Source organism: Merops nubicus, unplaced genomic scaffold (assembly GCF_000691845.1).
Source record: "Merops nubicus isolate BGI_N331 unplaced genomic scaffold, ASM69184v1 scaffold13225, whole genome shotgun sequence".
In the NCBI taxonomy this organism is placed as follows: domain Eukaryota; kingdom Metazoa; phylum Chordata; class Aves; order Coraciiformes; family Meropidae; genus Merops; species Merops nubicus.
This window is the reverse complement of record NW_008607689.1, coordinates 59678-78538: the sequence shown is the minus strand read 5'-3', so window position 1 is coordinate 78538 and position 18861 is coordinate 59678. Positions and strand designations below refer to the sequence as shown.

The 18861-nt window shown below is 40.7% G+C and overlaps 1 protein-coding gene across 1 annotated transcript in view; it reads left to right on the top strand.

Moving 5' to 3' along the window:
• Positions 1–316: 316 nt before the first annotated feature.
• The window catches only part of LOC103772681 (ankyrin-2-like), a gene marked incomplete at its 3' end in the record, with an annotated part of 77859 nt that continues 59314 nt past the window's right edge, over positions 317–18861 (top strand). Inside the window, exon 1 of the mRNA XM_008940024.1 lies at positions 317–439. Coding sequence (XP_008938272.1) covers positions 317–439 — 123 coding nt within the window. The remainder of the gene's footprint in view (positions 440–18861) is intronic.

The window sequence follows — 18861 nt, the reverse complement described above, 5'->3', positions numbered from 1 at the left end:
TGGAGCTCGCCTTCGCTCACAGCTGCAGCCCTGCTGAAGCAGCTTCAGCCTGCTTGCAGATATCTGCTCCCCGGTCGTGTGCGTGGGGCTTTGAGCACTTCTGCACATTGGGTGCGTGGCCCTCAAGCTTCTGAATTGTGGGTGCTGCAGAGGCTGGAGCAGAGCTGTGACCTTTTCTGGGGTGCCAGAGGAGGAAGAGTGGATTATACCCTGAAGTTCTGGCTCACAGCCAGTGCCCTTGCGGAAAAAATAAATCACCTGGATCTCTGCGTGTGGTGGAAACAGCTTCCTTGGAGCTGGTGTTTTCCTCTCCAAAATGGCTCATGCAGCCGCTTCCATTAAAAAAGTTCGAGAGTCTGAACTTGAAGAAAGGGAGAGAAACCTTGAGAAGGAGAGGAAAAGGCAGCGGAAAATCTCCAGGGCAGATCGGAAACGCAAGGTACCGAGGGGAAAACCAGCCCCCTTCTCCCTTTCCCCCCTACCCTTCCTCTCCATGCAGCGCTTCACAGGTGTTCCTTGCTCTGCGTGATGCTCTCCCCTTCATTTTCCTAACCTTTCATCTCCTAACTCCCATCTGCATCCCTTACCACCCTTGCTGAGCCCAGCTGCAGTGAGATTCAAGTGCTGCCAGTCCTGGCAGTCCCCAGCTAGCCAGGGACCATGCAAGTGAAGGTGGCCATCAGTAAGATGCCACCAGGAAGGGCTCCTGGGCTGATGGCCGGGAGCCACCCATGGGCGCTGTACACTGCAGGTGCAGTTCTCTAGCCAGGGCCCAAAACACAAGCCTGCAGTCTGCTGGCTTTCTGCATCTGTCGCCTGTGGCAGTCTGATTCTGTTCAGGCATATCTAGCTAGATGTTTCGGATTTTGGGGTGGTTTTTTTCCTAATTTGTAATTAACTATTGTTTTCCTTCTCTGTTAGAAATGCAGAGTGACGTCTCCAGTTGCCTTGGGAAAACAAAGATTAATAAAAAAATCAATAGAGATGATTTATTTGCTAGATCCCTCTGTAGTTTCCAAGGGCAAAAATAATATACAGTAGTGGAGAAAATCTTAAAACCCCTCAAAGCTTCTGTAAAGCTTTAGGACTATGCTACATTGGGAGTGCTCGTGCTAATGCCTCCTTGTTGCTGTTTCTTTTTTTCCATCTCCAGAATCTCTAGATTGTGGTATGCATTAACCCATTCACTGACACCTTGTTTTGATCCATTCTTTATAGATATCTTTTGAAAGGGATAATACCAAGAGACATAATCTGTCCTATTTTTCTTCTGCTACATTGAATGTAAACATAGGTCTCTCCTTAAACAGGACAGAATCCAGCAATGTAACGCTTGTATTTACAGATCCTTTTGGCAAATCTCTGGAATTGAAAAGCCATCTGCTCCCTTGGCATACCTGTGAAATGTTGAATTCATTTCACATTCCATCATATGGATTTTCATGGCTTAAATAAAATCACTGAGACTGTTTGATACCTTTGGGACCTTTGGGTACGATCTCCCTGACTTTTAAAAGGCTCACTTTGCAGAGTTCATTAGGGTGCATTAGAATTCTCTTTGTCAAACCAGGAATGTCATTTCTAATGTCTGCAGGGCTTGGATGCTGGGGCAGAGCTGCTTGGGGCAGATTGTGATTACTCTCCTAATCCTCTAAATGGGGCACTGCAGCATAAGGTAGTTTTTGTGATTACATTTTGGATTGTGGAATTCTCTGCAAAACAGCCTTTTAGAAACATTTCTTTCATGCGGTGATGTCCTTGCTGGAGGGCCTGTTTTCCATGTTTGCCCAGCACTCATCTCAGTTACTTCATCACCGAGTGTGGTGTTTTTCCTGATTTTGACATATCCTATCCCATCAGCATGTTTGATTCAAATGTGTATTCTGCTATTTTAATTAAAGCTGGAGAGAATTCATAGTGCCTCTTCTGCTGCCTCTCTTCCCAGGGATACTGCATATCCCTAACTGCAAGTAGACAGGCTCAGGCTGCATTTGTGTTAGTAATGTTTGGTGATGCAGGCTCCTGAGCAGATGTTTGGATCCTGGAAACACCCGTCGTCTCAGCTTAGAAAACAAAGAGAATATCTTCATGCTGTTTGCATTTCTTCTGTTTTAATATTCACCAGTGGCCCTGGTTCCTGTCTCCCTTTTACTGCAGCTGTACCTTGCTGTTACATAAACAAGTGCTTGGCTGCACCCTCAGCTTGCCTTCAGACACTCGGGGCGTGGGTTGGGTGGGACTGGGCTAGAAATCCTCCTCCTCACTCCTCCAGCAGGAGACACATGGCAGCACAAGCCCCTGTTTGTTCGTGTTCCTGTGTGTACCTGCTCATACTGTGTGGAGTGTGCAGTGTTAGAGGTGATTGGATACACCAGTGTCTATCCACATACGTAGAATATATTTGTATTTATCAATTCAAGTGAGATATATCTGTGAGCTATCTATATATAAGTCACTTAAATGGCTGAAGAAAACCACGTTGCAGAGTAACTAGAGGATCTTCTGAGGTCATTTCCAACCCTTCACATTCTGTGATTCTGTGTTCTACTGCAAAATGTCACTGCCTTCTCGTAGGTGTAGAGCCCTCCCAGTTTTGTTGACTTCCTTGGAAAATGGAGGCTGTGACCAAATCCAATGCCCAGGCCCCTGAGAGGCAGTGGAAGTCAGCTGTGCGATGGCTCGCAGCACTCCAGCTCTTTCTACATATGAGGAATAGGGTCCCAGCTTGGTGATTGGTTTCAAAGCTGTTGCATTGTGGGGACTTTCAGTACAACAGAGATTCATGTTGTCAGTAGGAACAACAGAGGGAGGGACAATGTGTTCATGTAAGGTACCCTGAACTGGCTTTTCAAAACCTCCTTTGGATATGTGCCATATACCAATACATGCCTTGGGATGGAAACGTTTTCTCTGACCCTGGAACATCCTGATTATGCAAAAGAGGATAATGAAGGGCCACAACTTCAGCTGTTCCACTCTACCAGCACGTTAGGCATTTGTTAGGGCTGTCCCGTGCTTCTCCTGGCTTCCTGGGATGCTGCAGGGTGTGGGCCCTCGGTGGCTTTGCCTCTCCTCAGCAGTATTTTGCTTACCGATGTTTTGCAGCGCGGTCATCATCTGCCTTGATAGGGGCATTACAAACTATGGCTGCAGCTTCTGTGCTTCTTGGGTATGTTGAATGAACCAGAATGTTCTTAAATGTCATCCTGTCTGCTGCTTGACATAGCTCTGGACAGTAACAGCTCCCTGGCCATTAGCAGGGCTGGGAAAAGGGCCAGCATCAGCAGCGTTCTCACTCAGATGGCGTCTTTGCAGTCCTTAGACATTTTGTAGCTCTTTAAAGATGAACAGAATTATTCCACACCCCAAAACTGGAAAAAGGTGTTTTCAGGCCGAAGACATATTTCCAAAGCCTCTCCTACATTCTGAGGCTGACTTGAATGATTTTTAAAACTGGTTGACAAGAGGCAGCTCTGCTCTTGTTGCATTCAGGTGGGAAATCTCCCTATTTACGCAAGCAGTCTTTTCTCACAGCGTTGAAAAACACGCTGGTGCAAAGACAGGTATGGGAACAAAAAGAAAAAAACTCGACAGCCTGGATAGCTGCAAGTGTATCAGGAGCATTACAGTCCAGGTACTAACACAGGAGGTGAACAGCTTAAAATATGTAAATGTTACTGAAATTTAGGCATGATTAATTCCATGACACCTACATTCAGGAAAGGTAAGGCCCAGCTCTGCTTGCCTCTGGGCGTCTTTTGAGCTAGCCGACTATGGCGCAGCTTTTGCAGAGTGAGGAAAGGCAACGGGTGTGATTATGGGATGGTCACTCACTGAGTCAGCAGCAAAGCTGGAATTACAGCCTTGGAACCCAGGTTCCTAGTCCCTGGCAGCATGTAACACGCTTGCTTTTCTCTGCCTGAAGTACTTTTCAAAGCAGACATAGCTTCCTGTCTTTATGGGCGACACGCCCTGAAAAGATTTGAAAGAAGCCACAAAAAATAAATCCCCAAACCAAAAAAGCAGTTATCAAAAATTAATTTTTCTGCCAAATAAAACTGATTTTTGAGTGTACAGATAGGGTAAGCTGATGCCTCTTACTCTTTTACTGTCAGTTTGACCACTGGGCTCTACTAGCAGTAAATGGGTATTTATTTAGGATTTAAATACACAGTTTTAAAACTGTTCTGTTAAAGTTTTTAGAACTTTTATCCCTTTTTTAAAGTCTAGTCTCACAAGTTCAGCATCCTCCAGCATCATATAGCACGAAACATCTCCCAGCATCTGGAATATTCATCAGTGCTCACTGAAAGGGACTGGGAAACAATTAGATCTCTGTGAATTTTGTCCTTCACTTGACACCCTAAGCACTGTCAAAGCTCACATAGAGCTGCGGCTGCTGGGCAATAGCTGCAGAGAGACAAGGATGGAGGGAGAAAGAAAGAGCTGCTGCTGTCAGCAGAATTCCGGTGTGTATGGGAAAGTCCACACTCAGGAAATGGCTGCAGAAGACAGGGACGACAAAGAATTTTCTTTGTCGTCCTCCAACAGCAGGCCTTTTTTTCACATCACCATCTCCTTTTGACAAACTAAGTATCACAAAGAAATTTCACGTTACAAAATTCACATAGAAACTGATGTCACATTTGTCTCAGAACTGGATGGAAAAGCCCATCTGAAATTCAAACATACCTTCAGCAGGGAAGTTGGTAGCCACAGAGTTCATCCATTGGAAAGGGCCAAAAATTCAGTGAGGAAGGGAGGACATGGAGGAATTAATGAGTGCTTGGGCATGCTAGAAAAAGGTGTCCCGAGGGGGAGGTCTTATGGAGGTGTAGTTCTTCACTCTTGGTCACTCCTGTTTTGGTTCATGGATGCCAAACAGGATCTCACCCATTGTGAACATGCTGCAGGATCACTGTAGAGTTAGTACTTGGCTAAGGAAGAGAAAAAAATCTCTTGCTGTTTAACCTCTGTACAGTTGACGCTTTAGGTAGCTTTAACCTACCTCAAGTTTTTTCTTTAGCACTGGATATGTCTCGTCTTCAACGTTGTGTCCGTTGCCTTAGCATACATCTCTGTGATTCAGGAGAATTTCTAGATGTTTCAAATGCCTCTTCAGCAATGAAAATTAAAAAAAAAAAATCTTTATGGTGTTTCATAAGTGAGTATTTGTGTAGGTGGTGCCTATTCCTGATGCCCTTTGAGCGTTTAACTCCTGTGCCTTAAACTTCTGTTTTCATTATGTAGATATTTCTCATCATGAAAATAATACCGGACTCTTGGCTTCTTTGGAAAACAGAGCTGCTTTAGATGATGTTGCCTTTCATAATAGATGGGCATTTGCTGCTTCAGTTTGTAGGTGTCCTCTCTCTGAGGGGTGCAGTGCATGTGGCTGCAACACTGCTTGTCATAATTAAACAGGGAACAAATACACAGGGGTTGTAGTAAAGACTGATCTCCAATTCCCTTACTTCTGATGGGAAAGGAGCAATCTCCACTATGAGGTTAAATTTACTTACCTTTATACTTTTGTCTAAGTGTACCATGATTTATGTGTGGTTTTTAAATTTAATTTCCCTGGTAATTTTTGAAAGACAAGATTTATTTGGTTGCAATAACTCATATGGAGACAGTGTTTCAAAACACAGATCATTTACCTAAGTGTGGTTTTGGTATCTTGGCTAAATATGACTCTTCACAGCTTTAAATTGAATTAATCTGTATCTGGAATAGTGCAGAAAATATTGTCTCAATAGACACAATTGTGGGGTAGGTCAGTAGATAGGTATGATGAAATAAATAACAACCAAGAGTGAAGAGAAATGTCAGCACCTGCCTGGGTGACTCCACCAATCCTGGTTGCTACAAATTTAACACATGAATCCTGCTGATTGGGACCCATGAGCGACTAAAAAATGGAGAGAACATTGACACACTGAAGGAGATGATCCCTGATAAGCTTTTGTGGCTTTTTGTTTGATTTTGTTAACTTTCCCATAAAACATCTTGTTATGTCCTTCAAACTGGTGATGTTTTCTGCATCACTGGAATGATTATTACGTTAATTTGTGTTAAGCACTTTTATGAGTTTTTAAAGGGAAATTTTACAAATGGTGGTCAAGAGCTACAAAAGCAATGTAGATGTCAGATGTTAAACTGTGAAATGTCAAGCTTTTAGGAATCTGGCTTCCCTAATTTAATCCCTCAGGCTTTTCCATTAAACTCCTGGGGAAAGTTTGGCACCTGAAGTAATAGTGGCATATGAGCATTGAGAGATCAAACTTTAATGGCCGGATTTGGAGCCATGCCCTGGTATATAGATTTGCCAACATGTAGCGTATCCAGAGCGTGGAAGCAGTGAGTCCTACACGGGCTAGCAGGATGATTGCCATTCCGACAAGGGTCCTTTCCCTGGGATGATGCCCTCTCCAGCAAAGACTCATGGCCTGACTGGACTGTTCCTGGGGATCAGGAGCGCAGGAAGCATCACAGGCTGCATTGCCCTTGGAGAGAAATTGCTTTTCAGCCTTTTCTTTGCAAGACACATTAGTGTTGTTTCCAGAATTTAAACAGAAGTGGTTTTATAACTACATATTTCTTGGTGAAGTGTCTGTTTGGGTTTAGTCAACGTAGTAAAGAGGGAAAGAAGCATTGAGTGAAAAATTTGGGATGCTGTCTGATGCTCAACATCTGTATGATGCCTTTAAAGCAGTTTTAAAGCTACTTTAGTGCTAGTGCCTTATAAGTGAGTAGATTGGAGGTTAAGGAGGTGACTGGCAGCCATCCTTTCAAGTCCTGGTCACATTCAAATAAAACACAAATTTAGGAAGTGTTCTTCATTAGCCATCCAGTGTCATGTTAAAGATACTGTGAATAGAACTAAACAAAGGATAAATCTGCTATCAGTAAGTAAGAGGTTTGTTGAGCAATCTAACAAAAAACTTTCCCCTTTAAATATTTTTCTACACTTGTTTCCAGTCAAGATGTAGAGCATGTTCCAAACTAGAGACCTGAACAAGTTTTTATTTAGAGAAAGATCTTCTGATGTCCCAGTTGCCAGCTGTAGGTCAACAACATCAGTCCTGTAGCATTTTCCAGGTGTGATTAAAAAACTTTGATCTATTCTTCTCCTAACAAAATGGTGGGTGAGTTCCTGAAGCTACTTTCAATATTTTTGTTACATTTTTGTGAGCTTGTTATCAACTTTATCCAAACATTTTTTTCTTCTGCAGGTTTTTAGCAAAATAATACAGCTGATAGTATAACAGATTTCCATACTTCATAGACTTGACTCTCTGCACTCACAAAATACCTCTTGTGTTACTTTTGGGGAATGTAGGTGTTACCTGGAATGTTTTAAAAATGTAATTCCTGTGCTTTGCATTGAGCCCAGGCAATTCCTTTTGTGGACACTACTCCGTGGAGTTGTCCAGGTGTAAGCAGGAGTAGATACTCCACACTGTTCCACAGTTCTATACAGTATTGGACCATATAACATGAATTACTGAAATCTGACAAATGTATTTAAGTGAATTTCAGGGGGTTCACGGCATTGGCACTGTGCAAGGTGCTAACAAGTTGGCACTGTTCAAGGGTTTTCTCTCTGGGTAGTTATTTATAAGTTCCATATATTGTAAATAGATTTAGTGTTTTGCTGATAGCTTTTCAGAATTTGCTTCAAACCCATGTTAACACTCATTCCTTAACTGAGACCCTCCACATGCAGGTCAATACAGATTAATTGCTAGCTTCCCTTTCACAAGTGATTGAAAATAAAAAAAACATGCAATTAAAAAAAAAAAAACCAATTTATTTGTTGATACTAATGAAGAACTTTGCATATGTACCTCTTCCAAATATATCTTATTAGCTCCTTAGGGCTTTGGAAAGAGACATTTTTAGGGAACTGAGCCTCAGTAAGTTCCAGAGTACACAGTCAGGATCTCTTCTTTAAGGTCAGTTTCTGGTCCTCTGGGAGAATTCCCACTGTAGCTGGCGGGGGTTGTGCTGCAGACTCTGTTCCCTTTCTGATCAAGAGATAATAAGAGAGAAAAGAAAGAGCAAGAAGAGAAGGAGGGAGGGAAGTAACCATTAGATTCAAGAATTATCTGGTTTGCATTTGTGCACTGAAAAAGTCTATTGAGACTAATTGGCTACAAAAGGGAAGGTTGGATCAGGTCGTGAAAAGCTTGTGGTGTTTCACATTCAGAAAATATTAATGTGATGCTATTATTGTAGCTCACCTGAGGAATGGTGTGGGTTTCTTTCTCCCTCATAATGTAGATCTGCATTCTCTTTATTTCTGCCTGTAAACTAAAGCTGGTATTGAGAAGCAAGGTTCACCCGAAATGGCTGTAGCTTTTAGTTCCTCAGGCTGGTAGAAAATAATTTCAGCCTATAGAACCATAATTACAAACCTTTCTAGGCTGTTTTAGGTTTAATAATTTAAGCTTCTTTTAAATTATTGACTATTTCTGCCTTACGCTATGTCAAGATGTCGAACAAAGACACATCATTGCTCAAACTCAGCGAAGCTGACAATGCAACAGGAGACTTGAGCAGATAAAAGCTGGTTAGTGCCTCACTGCTCAGGCCATGATTTAGTCAGGACCTTGTTGAGCCTTCTTACTCCCTTGCTTCATTTTTATTTTAAGGGCACCGGCGCAGCAGAGAGGGAGGAAATGACACACATCATGTTGATAATGCTGTCAGTGCTGTCACAGTAAGAGGCAGTAACTAAGATTTACTAACCAGCAGATCTTCAGGCCTCCATCAGTGAACAGTGAATAGTTTTGCTCAGCAGGTCCCTTGCATTTTTGCTGGTGAATATGGTGCTGGACATCAGAGCTGCCAGGGGGAGAGGAGTCGTTGCTGTCTCCCATGCTCCCAGGGCAGGTAGAGTCAGTTCTGCTTAGTTAAATCAGGCAACAATGTAAGTTATCTCTGGTTTAGCCTCTGCACAGGGTCTCCACAGACCTCACGTTAGCTCTGCTTAGTCACTGCTGGAAAGAAGTTACTGAAAGAAGACTGTTCTGTCTCAATATAAAACTTAAATTCTTATACCAAATTAAAAAGAACCACAAAGCTTTATGCAACAGCAAAAAAAAAAAAAAAAATCTCCAAATGGTGCCTGTTTTTTTTGTGCTGCTCACGGAGAAAATTACGTGTGGATGGTTAGATTTTGAAAGTGTTTTGGTAGAGTGATGTGACTTTACAGGAGGGATTCAATAAAATTTAAAGCACTCATGTGAGGCTTAAATTGACCTGCCAAGCTGCTGTGTGGAAAGCAGGCTTGCTTTTGATGATTATGGAATCATTTTGCAAAACAGCATTTGGTGGAGACAAAAAAGTGAATTAGATAAAAAAAAATTAAAAAGTCTGTTATTTTGACTGGCCAGTGGAAATAGTGACTGATGAATGGCAGGAAAAATTTTTCTAAGAAACACATGGAGACTCCATAGCAACTAGATGAAATATGTGCTATATTCTGAATGCTGCTGTGAAGAAGCCAGTGCTCCCCCACCACCACCGCTCCCCCGCCGCCTGTGCTGCTCAGCCTCAGTGGCCACTGCATCACGGGCCTTAGGATGGCAGAAACTTCCCAGAGTCCTCTTTCATTTCTTGATTATCACAAGGACAGCATAAAGCCAGCAGCATTGGCTGAAAGGTACATAAAGCAATGCCTCAGTCACTGCTTTGGTAATAATTTATTTACGAACTTCTCTTTCTGGGCAGCAGCAAGATGTGCTTTGATAGAGCTCTGTCCCTCAAGTAGTGCGTGGTCCTAGCCTGGTAAATCACGAGGCCTAGGAAAAGGTTTCCCAGAGAAACAAAATGAGAAATAATAGCTGTGCACAGAGCTAGCAGCTCTGCATTGCAGCACGAGTCCTGGGCTGCAGGCAGCACATGCTTGGCCATCTCCCTGGGTCCCAAGGAAGCCTGGCCTTTGACCAGTTTGGGTTAGCAGCTGGTTGTCCTCCCTGCACCCGTGCTGTGGCACTGCTAATGGGAACACAGCTCTTCAAGGAGTGCAGATAGTGGGCTACAGGGATTTGCAGAGGTGAGCTGCCTCTACAACTGCTGCAGGGCTGTGGGCTCCTGTGGAGCTCCGAGTTCCACCGAGGATTTGCGTTGAACTGTAGGTTCAAGTGCTCTGACATAAACCTTAGTGCATTATTGGCTCTTAGCAGTGCTTGTAACTTCATTAAAATGGAGGAACAAAAGGAAATTGTCTAAGGACAGCTTAGGAGGAACCAAGGTATTGCTTCAGCTTATGAACATGTAGGTAGTAGAAAGGCCTAATTAACATCATTTTTCTGTTTGTCTCAGTTCAGCCATGGTGTGAGTCATACAGGTAGATATATCAGGATATATTCCTTTATTTTGAGCAGTAAAACATCATTAGTTTGTAGTCTCTACAAAGATGTAGTAATAATCATTGGTCCAGAAGCCTGAAGTATAGGAAGCAGGATTTGATCCTTTTTTAATGTAGCTGGTAAAACCAACTGTAATATCCAAACTTCATGTTATGAAAACAGAGCACTGGAGAAGAACCAACTTTCTCCTGAAAAGGGTTTTTGAGGTGGATGAAGATAATTTGGAGACAGGGAACTGTAATTAAAGGTTGTGAAAGAATGCTTGGCTTTATAGCAATATAGAGTATAATCCTAACTCACTAAAATCTCTGAAAGATTTGCAAATGATTTCAAGAGATTTAGGATTTTTTCCAGCAGATTTCAAACAGGAGATAATTCACTTCGTATTACATAACCATCTTAGTGCTTTATATTTTCAAATGGAATTTGTGAACATTTGTTCAATTTCTGTTATATGGCTCTGTGGTAGAGAGATTATTTATGGTGGAAAATCATGTTCAGCAAATATACCTTGAGGACCAAAATGTTCTTTAGTTAAGTCTCATATTCTGTGGCCTGTCCTGTTCAGGTCACCATGTTGGCATGAGGAGAGATTTGGTGTTCTGAAATTATTTATAAATTTAATAATGTTCTAAAGATAATTATTAAAATAACTAGAGAAACAGAAAGCTTCAAGATGTAGTCTCTTATAACTTTGAATTCCTTGAGATTTTTAATACAGGAACTTGCTGGTGGTTAAAGCCTTCAGGGTTTTGTTGGAATAGGAGACCAAATAGGACACCACTATTATCAGTGAGAAATAGGATCAGAGAAGGAGCAAAAATCTTCACTTCCTACCTACTGCCTTAGGCTGTCTATGGCTTTACAGAGGATATCTGTGTATCTAAAAATAGGTAAGTTCCACTGTGCAAAGATAATGCAGTGTCAGGTGGTGGTCACTGGTGAAGCAGGAGGAAGAGCTGAAGTTTTGCTATGTGTTGATATTTTTTATTTGACGTAGAATAGTTCTTTAGAAACAATCCTGCAGTGGACACACGTGTATTCTAATATATATATAGCACTTTAATTATTTTTTAAATAATACCTTCAGTCCTTTTTTAATGAAGGTGCATTTTCAAAGGAGCTATGGAATTGTTGAAGCATCCCGCTGACGGATATTGAAAAAGCATCTGAGTCATTTCAAGAAAGCAATTAAGAAATTGTGCACAAGCCTCTGTCCAAGCAGCACCATGTTAAATGTGTAGGTCAAGGGGATGTTTGGCCCTACCGCAAACAGAATTTCTGCAACGTGGACAGAAAGCTTGACTTTGCAGGCAAGTGGAAAAAGCTAGAAAGCTTTCCTAGTACTGCGCTGTAGCTGACATGTTCTTCCTTGTGAGGAATAGCTGACTTCATTTTGCACTGTGTAGCTTATGGAGGGAGCTTAAGAGAAAGGGGGAAAATTCTCTGATTCAAAATGTGCTTTTAGAAGCAGTACATGTAATGTGGGAGAGGGAGGAAGGGAGAGAAAAAAGTGTGTGTTGGAAACATCCCACATAGACAGAAATGTTGATGGCCCCAGTGCTTCCAGCAGGGCGGAGGATGCCTGAGCGTTGATGGATGAGGCTGTGGGTTGTAGAGGAGCTGGCTGGCAGAACCACCATGGGGGCTGACTCCTTTGATTTTTGTCCTTGACAGTGCAAGAGGGAGCTGGAGCAGTTGTGGAGAGAGGACGGCCTGGCCAGGGCTAAACCCATCCTGTTGCAATCCAAAGGCAATGCAAAGGCAACGATTGGCTTGGCTTCAGCGGCTGCTGGAGGATGGATAAGAATAGCCAAATATTCACTGAGTCAGACAGCTGCTTCCCAGGGATGTGGGGCTGATATCCTCCTGTAAATGAGTCAGCTTTGCAGTAATGAGAAAAGAATCTCATTTGTCCCTTTGAATGCAGTAGGATTTCTCTGATGTCTTGTGTAGGATCTGAGGTCTTTTACTTGCTCTTTGTTTTGCCTGGGAAAAGTTAGCCTCCTCAAGCATCTTCTTAGGCAAAATTACTTTGGTTTGGAGTATTGTTGCATAATGTATGTGCTTTTACTTATCTGGGGCTTTTGGTTATTGTTTAGCCTGCCACATAAAATATTGTTTTCCCAGTTATTTTTACTCATTCTGAACATAGAACGCAAATTCAAGTGGGAGTTACAGTCTGTCTGCTGAAGACCTGAGTGGGACTTGGGGTTTTGTCGGTGACCTCCCTCATGACCTCAGGCTGAAGTTTGCCTTCTGGATGAAGTTTGCCTTCTGTGTATGTAAAATTGAAAAAATGGTACTTATTGCAGTGCAATGAACAATACTAAGGCAAGTATTATGATTACGTTTGAATGCTTATGAATAGTTGTTACAACTTATGAGACATTTTGCTGAGATAAATAGCTCTTTTACTAGAAATCTGAGAAAAAGGGACTTGTCAAAATTCATAGAAATATTTGCATCTGATGTTTCGCTTTATCAGTGATAATATAAATCACTATACTACTGATTTATAGTAATTTATATCTCAAATACAGAATATATATTGCTTTTGTTGTGAAAGATTGTCTGGATTGAGTTCCTGAAGGCACAAGGCTCATAGGAAATAGTAAGTTTAGTGCAGTATTGCACAAAATAGGGAGTTGCTTCAAGTGCCTCTTGGTTCCTCTTCTCTGTATCTTTAAAATTCATTATAATTGCAGGTAGCAGGGAACATTATAAAGCATTGGTGTACAAAGATGCTGTCTGAGAGAAAAGCTGGAAACACAGTGTTGAGAGAAGGTGCTGGAGAGGGGAGAGGTTTATGGAGGCTTGTGACCTGTTTCTCATCCTTTCATTGCCTCTGGGCCAAATTTTGGTGCTTGGCCATAAACTCCAAATAAATGAACTGCAATAGAGACAGAATGCGGCTGGAGAGAAGTAGCAGAATTGTGAAAAGATGCCCCAAAAGGGAGGAGTTCTCATGTCGTGAGGGACTTACTCACTGTTGCTTGATTCCAGTGATGCTGCCTACCCCGACTCCATCCATGTGCACATTGGAGTCATGGAACTTTTAGGGGTAGGTGGGGGAGTGCTTGCTGCTGAGGGTTTCCATGTTTCCTGGGGACACTGCAAGGATATAGAGGATAAATCAGTAATGCAATTTATTTGGTAATTATAAAATATTACAGTTATAACAGAATTTAAAATGCTACTAGCACTTTCCTTGCATAGGAGATTTCAATTTTGAAAGAAAAACAGGCTTTGTGAAAGGTCATTTTATGAATTTTTGTTTCTTGCTTATAGTATGTCTCACCGTGGTTTTTTTGTGTTTGGTTTTTTTCCTTCTTTTTAATTCACATTAATAGAGTCTCCTAGCATTGACTTTTGTTTCTGTTATAGCACACTTTTCCTGAAATTGCACTATTGGAGTTTGAGAGAATCCAGTTCTTGTGTGGGTCCCTTCAGGAAGAAAAGGTTATGTGTTCCACTACGTAGCTTATGGCTTCCAGGCAAGCCAGATGAGCATTTTTCATCAGACTGTAGGATCTCTGGAGATATTAGACAGATATTTAACTCACGTTTGCAGTACAAGTTTGAAAAGACAATCCTTAGAGGAGGAGCATTTTGAAAATATGTTAAACAGGATCATCATACAATGTATCTGTTATAAACAGGGGTATGCTTAATAAATCTGCATCATATTAAATAGAGTATTGACATTTGAGGGTTTGTTGCTTCATGAGGGTGTTTTTGTGTGAACCCCATCTGCCAGCTGCAGCGTACCTGTGAGATTCTTCTTCATTAGTTCAGAATTTTGTGTTGTTGGCTTCTAGCAACGTGTTGTGGGGTTTTTTTTTGGTGAAAGATGTCACCCCGAGTCCACACTTACCTGAAATTGCTAATGCCCTAACTACAAAACTGGTATTTATTTGATAGTCTCCTTCTTATGCAGTTATTTCTCATAAGAATGCAAAGTTGTTCTTAAAACCTTGGATATTTTGCCTCATGTTTAATAGTCACAGTGCATGCACATCACAGCATCATGAATTGTGAACGGCAGCTGGAAGTTTTATAGCATTCCTAGGACTTCTCTGGATAGAGACTTCTTGGTTTTGTCGTTGTGCCTTCTTTGGCTCTGTAATTTACAGACACTACTGGTTTTAATAGTCCTGAGAGACTACAGTGTGCAAAATTTGGCTTTGTCTTTTGTCAGTTGTTCAGAATCAGTCTCACTGTCACGATTTTTAATTTATAAATAATTCAGAGTTACCACAGAAGTTCCTTGACGAAGGCTTGGTGACAGATGATGCGTTTTTCAGTACGTACTTTGGTGTTCCTATTACTTGTCTGGAGGTGGTTTATTTTTTTCCCTGGGTAGCATGTCTAGCTAGCTGATAAACTACGTGAAGATGGTAGAGTTCACTCAGATATACTTTTTTAGATTCTAGTTTAACCATAAAGAGCAATTTCCTAAAACAGATAGCTCAATATTCAAGACAAAAGTATTTTTTTATGCAGACTAGTAGAAACACTTGTTACACCAGATGTATTTAATGGGCCCTGAGATAACAGACAGGCAAAATAAAAAACAAATTGAGTAAATGAACAAGCAATATTTACATAAGAACCTGTGTAATTATGTCTGTCAGCAACCATTAATTATTATGGGAGAATAAAAGCTAGAATCAGGGGTACAATGCTAACCAAAAATGCATCATTCTTGGAGGATTTCCTAAGAAAATGCCTTTTTTCCCCCTTTCATCAATAAATATAGAAACAAAAAAAAAAGTTGCATATGCTTTCCATTGCTTTTGCTTTTTTATACATAAGGTGGTAGGTGACACTGAACCCTGTGGTTTTGTGTTCCATTTTCAATTTCTTGGAGCATTTCTTAGGTATTGAAGACTATTCAGTTGAGTTAAGGTATTTCTGTTAGCAGAACATGTGCCCGGGCAGTAGCTGCCTTTGAGACGAGAGGGTACTGCTCTACTCAGTCATTTCAAGCAGTGTTTAAAAATAATAGTTTAACACAAGCACAATTTCAAAATCTATTTAATACTAAAATAATGTATGCTCTTTTTTTTTGTCAGCATTTTACAAACAAACCTATCTCCCTAGCTCCACAAAAGTTCTGATAATACCATGTAACTTTCGATTACCAGCTATGATGTTTTGAGTATGTTGCTATAAGCAGGTTTCATCATCTTGTGTAGGATAGAGCTCTAGGGAAGAAAAGTTAGTTACAGACCATTTTTCTCTTTGAAGTTTCAGTGACAAGGTAATAAAAACTTGTGATAAGGTAAATATAAGGAAAAAACCCCATCTATTTTAAAACAGCACCGCTGTTTTCAGTATAAAGCAATGTTTAATAAGAGGAAATTTATCAGAACCTACATTTTTTTGTGTTCCAGATATAAGATTCTGTGCTATTTAATACACATGCAGCAGTTCTTTTTTTCACTTGTGTGTGAAATGAGGTTATTAACAAAACATTAAAACTCAGAGGAAAGCAGTTACCCCGTCTCTGTTTCATATTGCTGTTTTGCTCCATTTTATTATAATTGATTAACCTCTTGCTTCCTGTTACCAGCATTGCAGATACTGCTGCTGCATAAAGAAAAAACAGGAGGACATTTGATGTTTAGTGAGGAATATGTTTAGGCTTCAAGAAATGTTGGGCATTTGCCTGAATAAAGTCCATTTTAGTGAATGTCACTGAATGGCAAGACCTTTTGGAGGGGATGAATTATGTTTTTAACATTGTTACTGTTCATTTCTCATTGAATTAATTGATTCTTCTAAGCTGTAGTAAAACAGAAGATGTGTTGGTGGAAAATTCTATTTATTGTGTACATGAATATATGAGACACACTGTCTTTTATACATTAAATATATATTCCCCTGGCAAACTGATTTTACATGCAAAGATGGAAGTTTTGTCTTTGAATGCTATATAAAATTTATAAGAAATTGGAAGGCAGCAAGAACTTGGGAGGCATTTAGGAAAAGGATCAGTGTGAGGTTTCTCCTAAGGCAACGGGAGTAACCATGTGGCACCCATGGAGGAGGGCACCAGAGCCATGTGGTGAGCCATACTGGGACTGGTTAGTGAGCCATACTGGGACTGGTTCTCTTCCTTCTGTGCGTAACACAGACTTAAGAGGCTGGGATTCTCAGAGTCAGCGGTGATGTCCTGCTGATGTAGTCAAAAGAGAAGATAGGATGATTATCTCAGAGAAGAGGATTGAGGCCTTACTTGGCTATTCTAAATTCTGAATGAGATAGCTTCACAAAATCCTGCATGATGGCTTAAGGCAGAATTAGTATCCCATCTGTGTTAAGGAACAAAAATTAGAGCTAATCAAGGGTCAGATATTTGATTTAGATTTAGGCTAAACAGCCCAAGACAAATAGGTACTAATTAAAACTTACTGCTGCAGAGGGATATAAAAACATGAGGTTCTCAGAGGCCTCTTTATTTCTGTGGAAAAGAAAAAAGAAAAAAAAAAAGCTGTTTTGAGCAAAAGAAATGCTAATACACTTTATATATGGTTGTGTGGGCTTGGGTGGGTCTTTACCCCCTGCCTCTTTGATTGAGGTTTTGGTGCAGTGAAACCTTTGCTGCATCGCTACTCTTAGATTAATGCCGCTAGTAAGATCCTACAATGGTGCTCAAAGCAACGTTGGTCTTGGAACTTCTCTGTGTTGGCCAAGTTCTGCCACTGCATTTGAAGCTCTGGATTTCCAGCGTTCCCTGAATGTACCATATTTATGCTGAAACATGCTTTTTTTTAAATTTAGTGAAGAGGTGCAATTTTATAACACGACTACTTTTCCATATCTGTCAGCAAATACAAATATTGCTGTGACACGTAAACTGCGTGTTAGTGACTTGTGTAGTCATCAGCTGATAATCTGTAGAAGAAAAATGAACTTTTCTTCTAATTACCTCAGAATTCGTGTGAGATATTTTCCCCCGGCTGTGAATAGGTACAAAAACAGGCATGAAACTAACCAGTATATTTTGAATGACAGGAAAACAAAATAGCATGTATTACATACTTCTTTGCTTTAAACTTTGCTATCCATGAAACAGTCTTTACCCTGTTCTGTCACGGCCGTACCCCTTCAGTGCTGCCGGCTCTGTAGCTGCGGCAATTAAACCACAGGTTATCTCTTTGCTCATTCCGAGAGGGACACAAAGACATATGGGACTACTTGGATTAAGAGCTCTTTGGTGCTGTCCAGAGAGGGTCGTTATGCTTAATGTGTTGAGTGATTCACCATCTAAAGCAGAGCAACATGATTCGTCCTCTCCAAAATGGATCAGAATAGATTTTTTTGCAATGGAATGGACTCAGATGATTTAAGCTGAGAAGGGTTTCCTGCTAGGTCCTCTGTGGCAGACAGGTTGCTTAGGTTTCCTGAATTCTTTAATTATTTATCATTATTATTTCATTAATTATTGTGACCAACATACAGTAGATACCAAAGGAAAGAAAGGGCTGAATTTTGGGGAAATGATGATTGTATCAGTGACGTTACTGTAAAACATAAATGAAGCATATAACAGCAGAAAGACATAAACCATCACAGCTGATAATTTGCATGGGCTCAAGATCTGACCCAAAATCATTACCAGAACCAAGTGAGCCATGTTGTACTTGACCTTCCCATAGGAGTATCTCTAAGAATGAAAGACTGTGTTTATGAAACATTTCAAAGTTCAGGAAACCTTCTAAAAATATATAGGTCCCAGTACAGTCTCCTTTTTCTCTCTCTTCTTTTTTTAATTACTTTTAATTGCCATAAAAATGTGATAGGAAATACCTCTTTGGGGAAAGATTTCACAATAATAAATTTGGGTACTTATGTCTCTAACAATATATAGGTTGTTATTTGTCTTGATACTTGGAACTCTTTCTCCTTCTTTCTTTCTTTTTCCATTTTGTCTTTTATTTTGCAGCACTACCTGTTCTTACAGTATCTCCTGAATTGTTATTTTAGCTACTGGGCTACACTGGGACATAACTGAAACCTCGACTGACAAGCTAAGCTTTAACAGTAATGACAAAAAAAGGATAAGAAAGCATTTGTCACATAAGCAGAGCAGTTCTGCTTTTCCTGCTGCCTCCCTAGGGATGCATGGCTGTCCCTAGGACTCTTGGGTCTTACAGGTCACAAGCTGGTCCTGGACCAATGAACAGTGTCCCATCAAATGACATCTCCATCTGGAGATTAATTAACAGCCTTGATTTCACTGCTTCTCACTTACTAGTCTTTGAGGTCGTAGCTGAGAGTTTGCAAGTAGCAGCAAATCAGTGGTTATGTGTCGAACGATTTCTCGTGCTGGCCAGTAGTAAGAGTCAAAGTATTTAGCAATTTACTACAAAGTTCTTTGGAGAAGTGGAACCAGAAACTGGTGACAGAAGAAATGCTGTAAGTAGGAGAGTAAGTTCTTGTTGGTGATGACATAATCACTATATGCTTATTG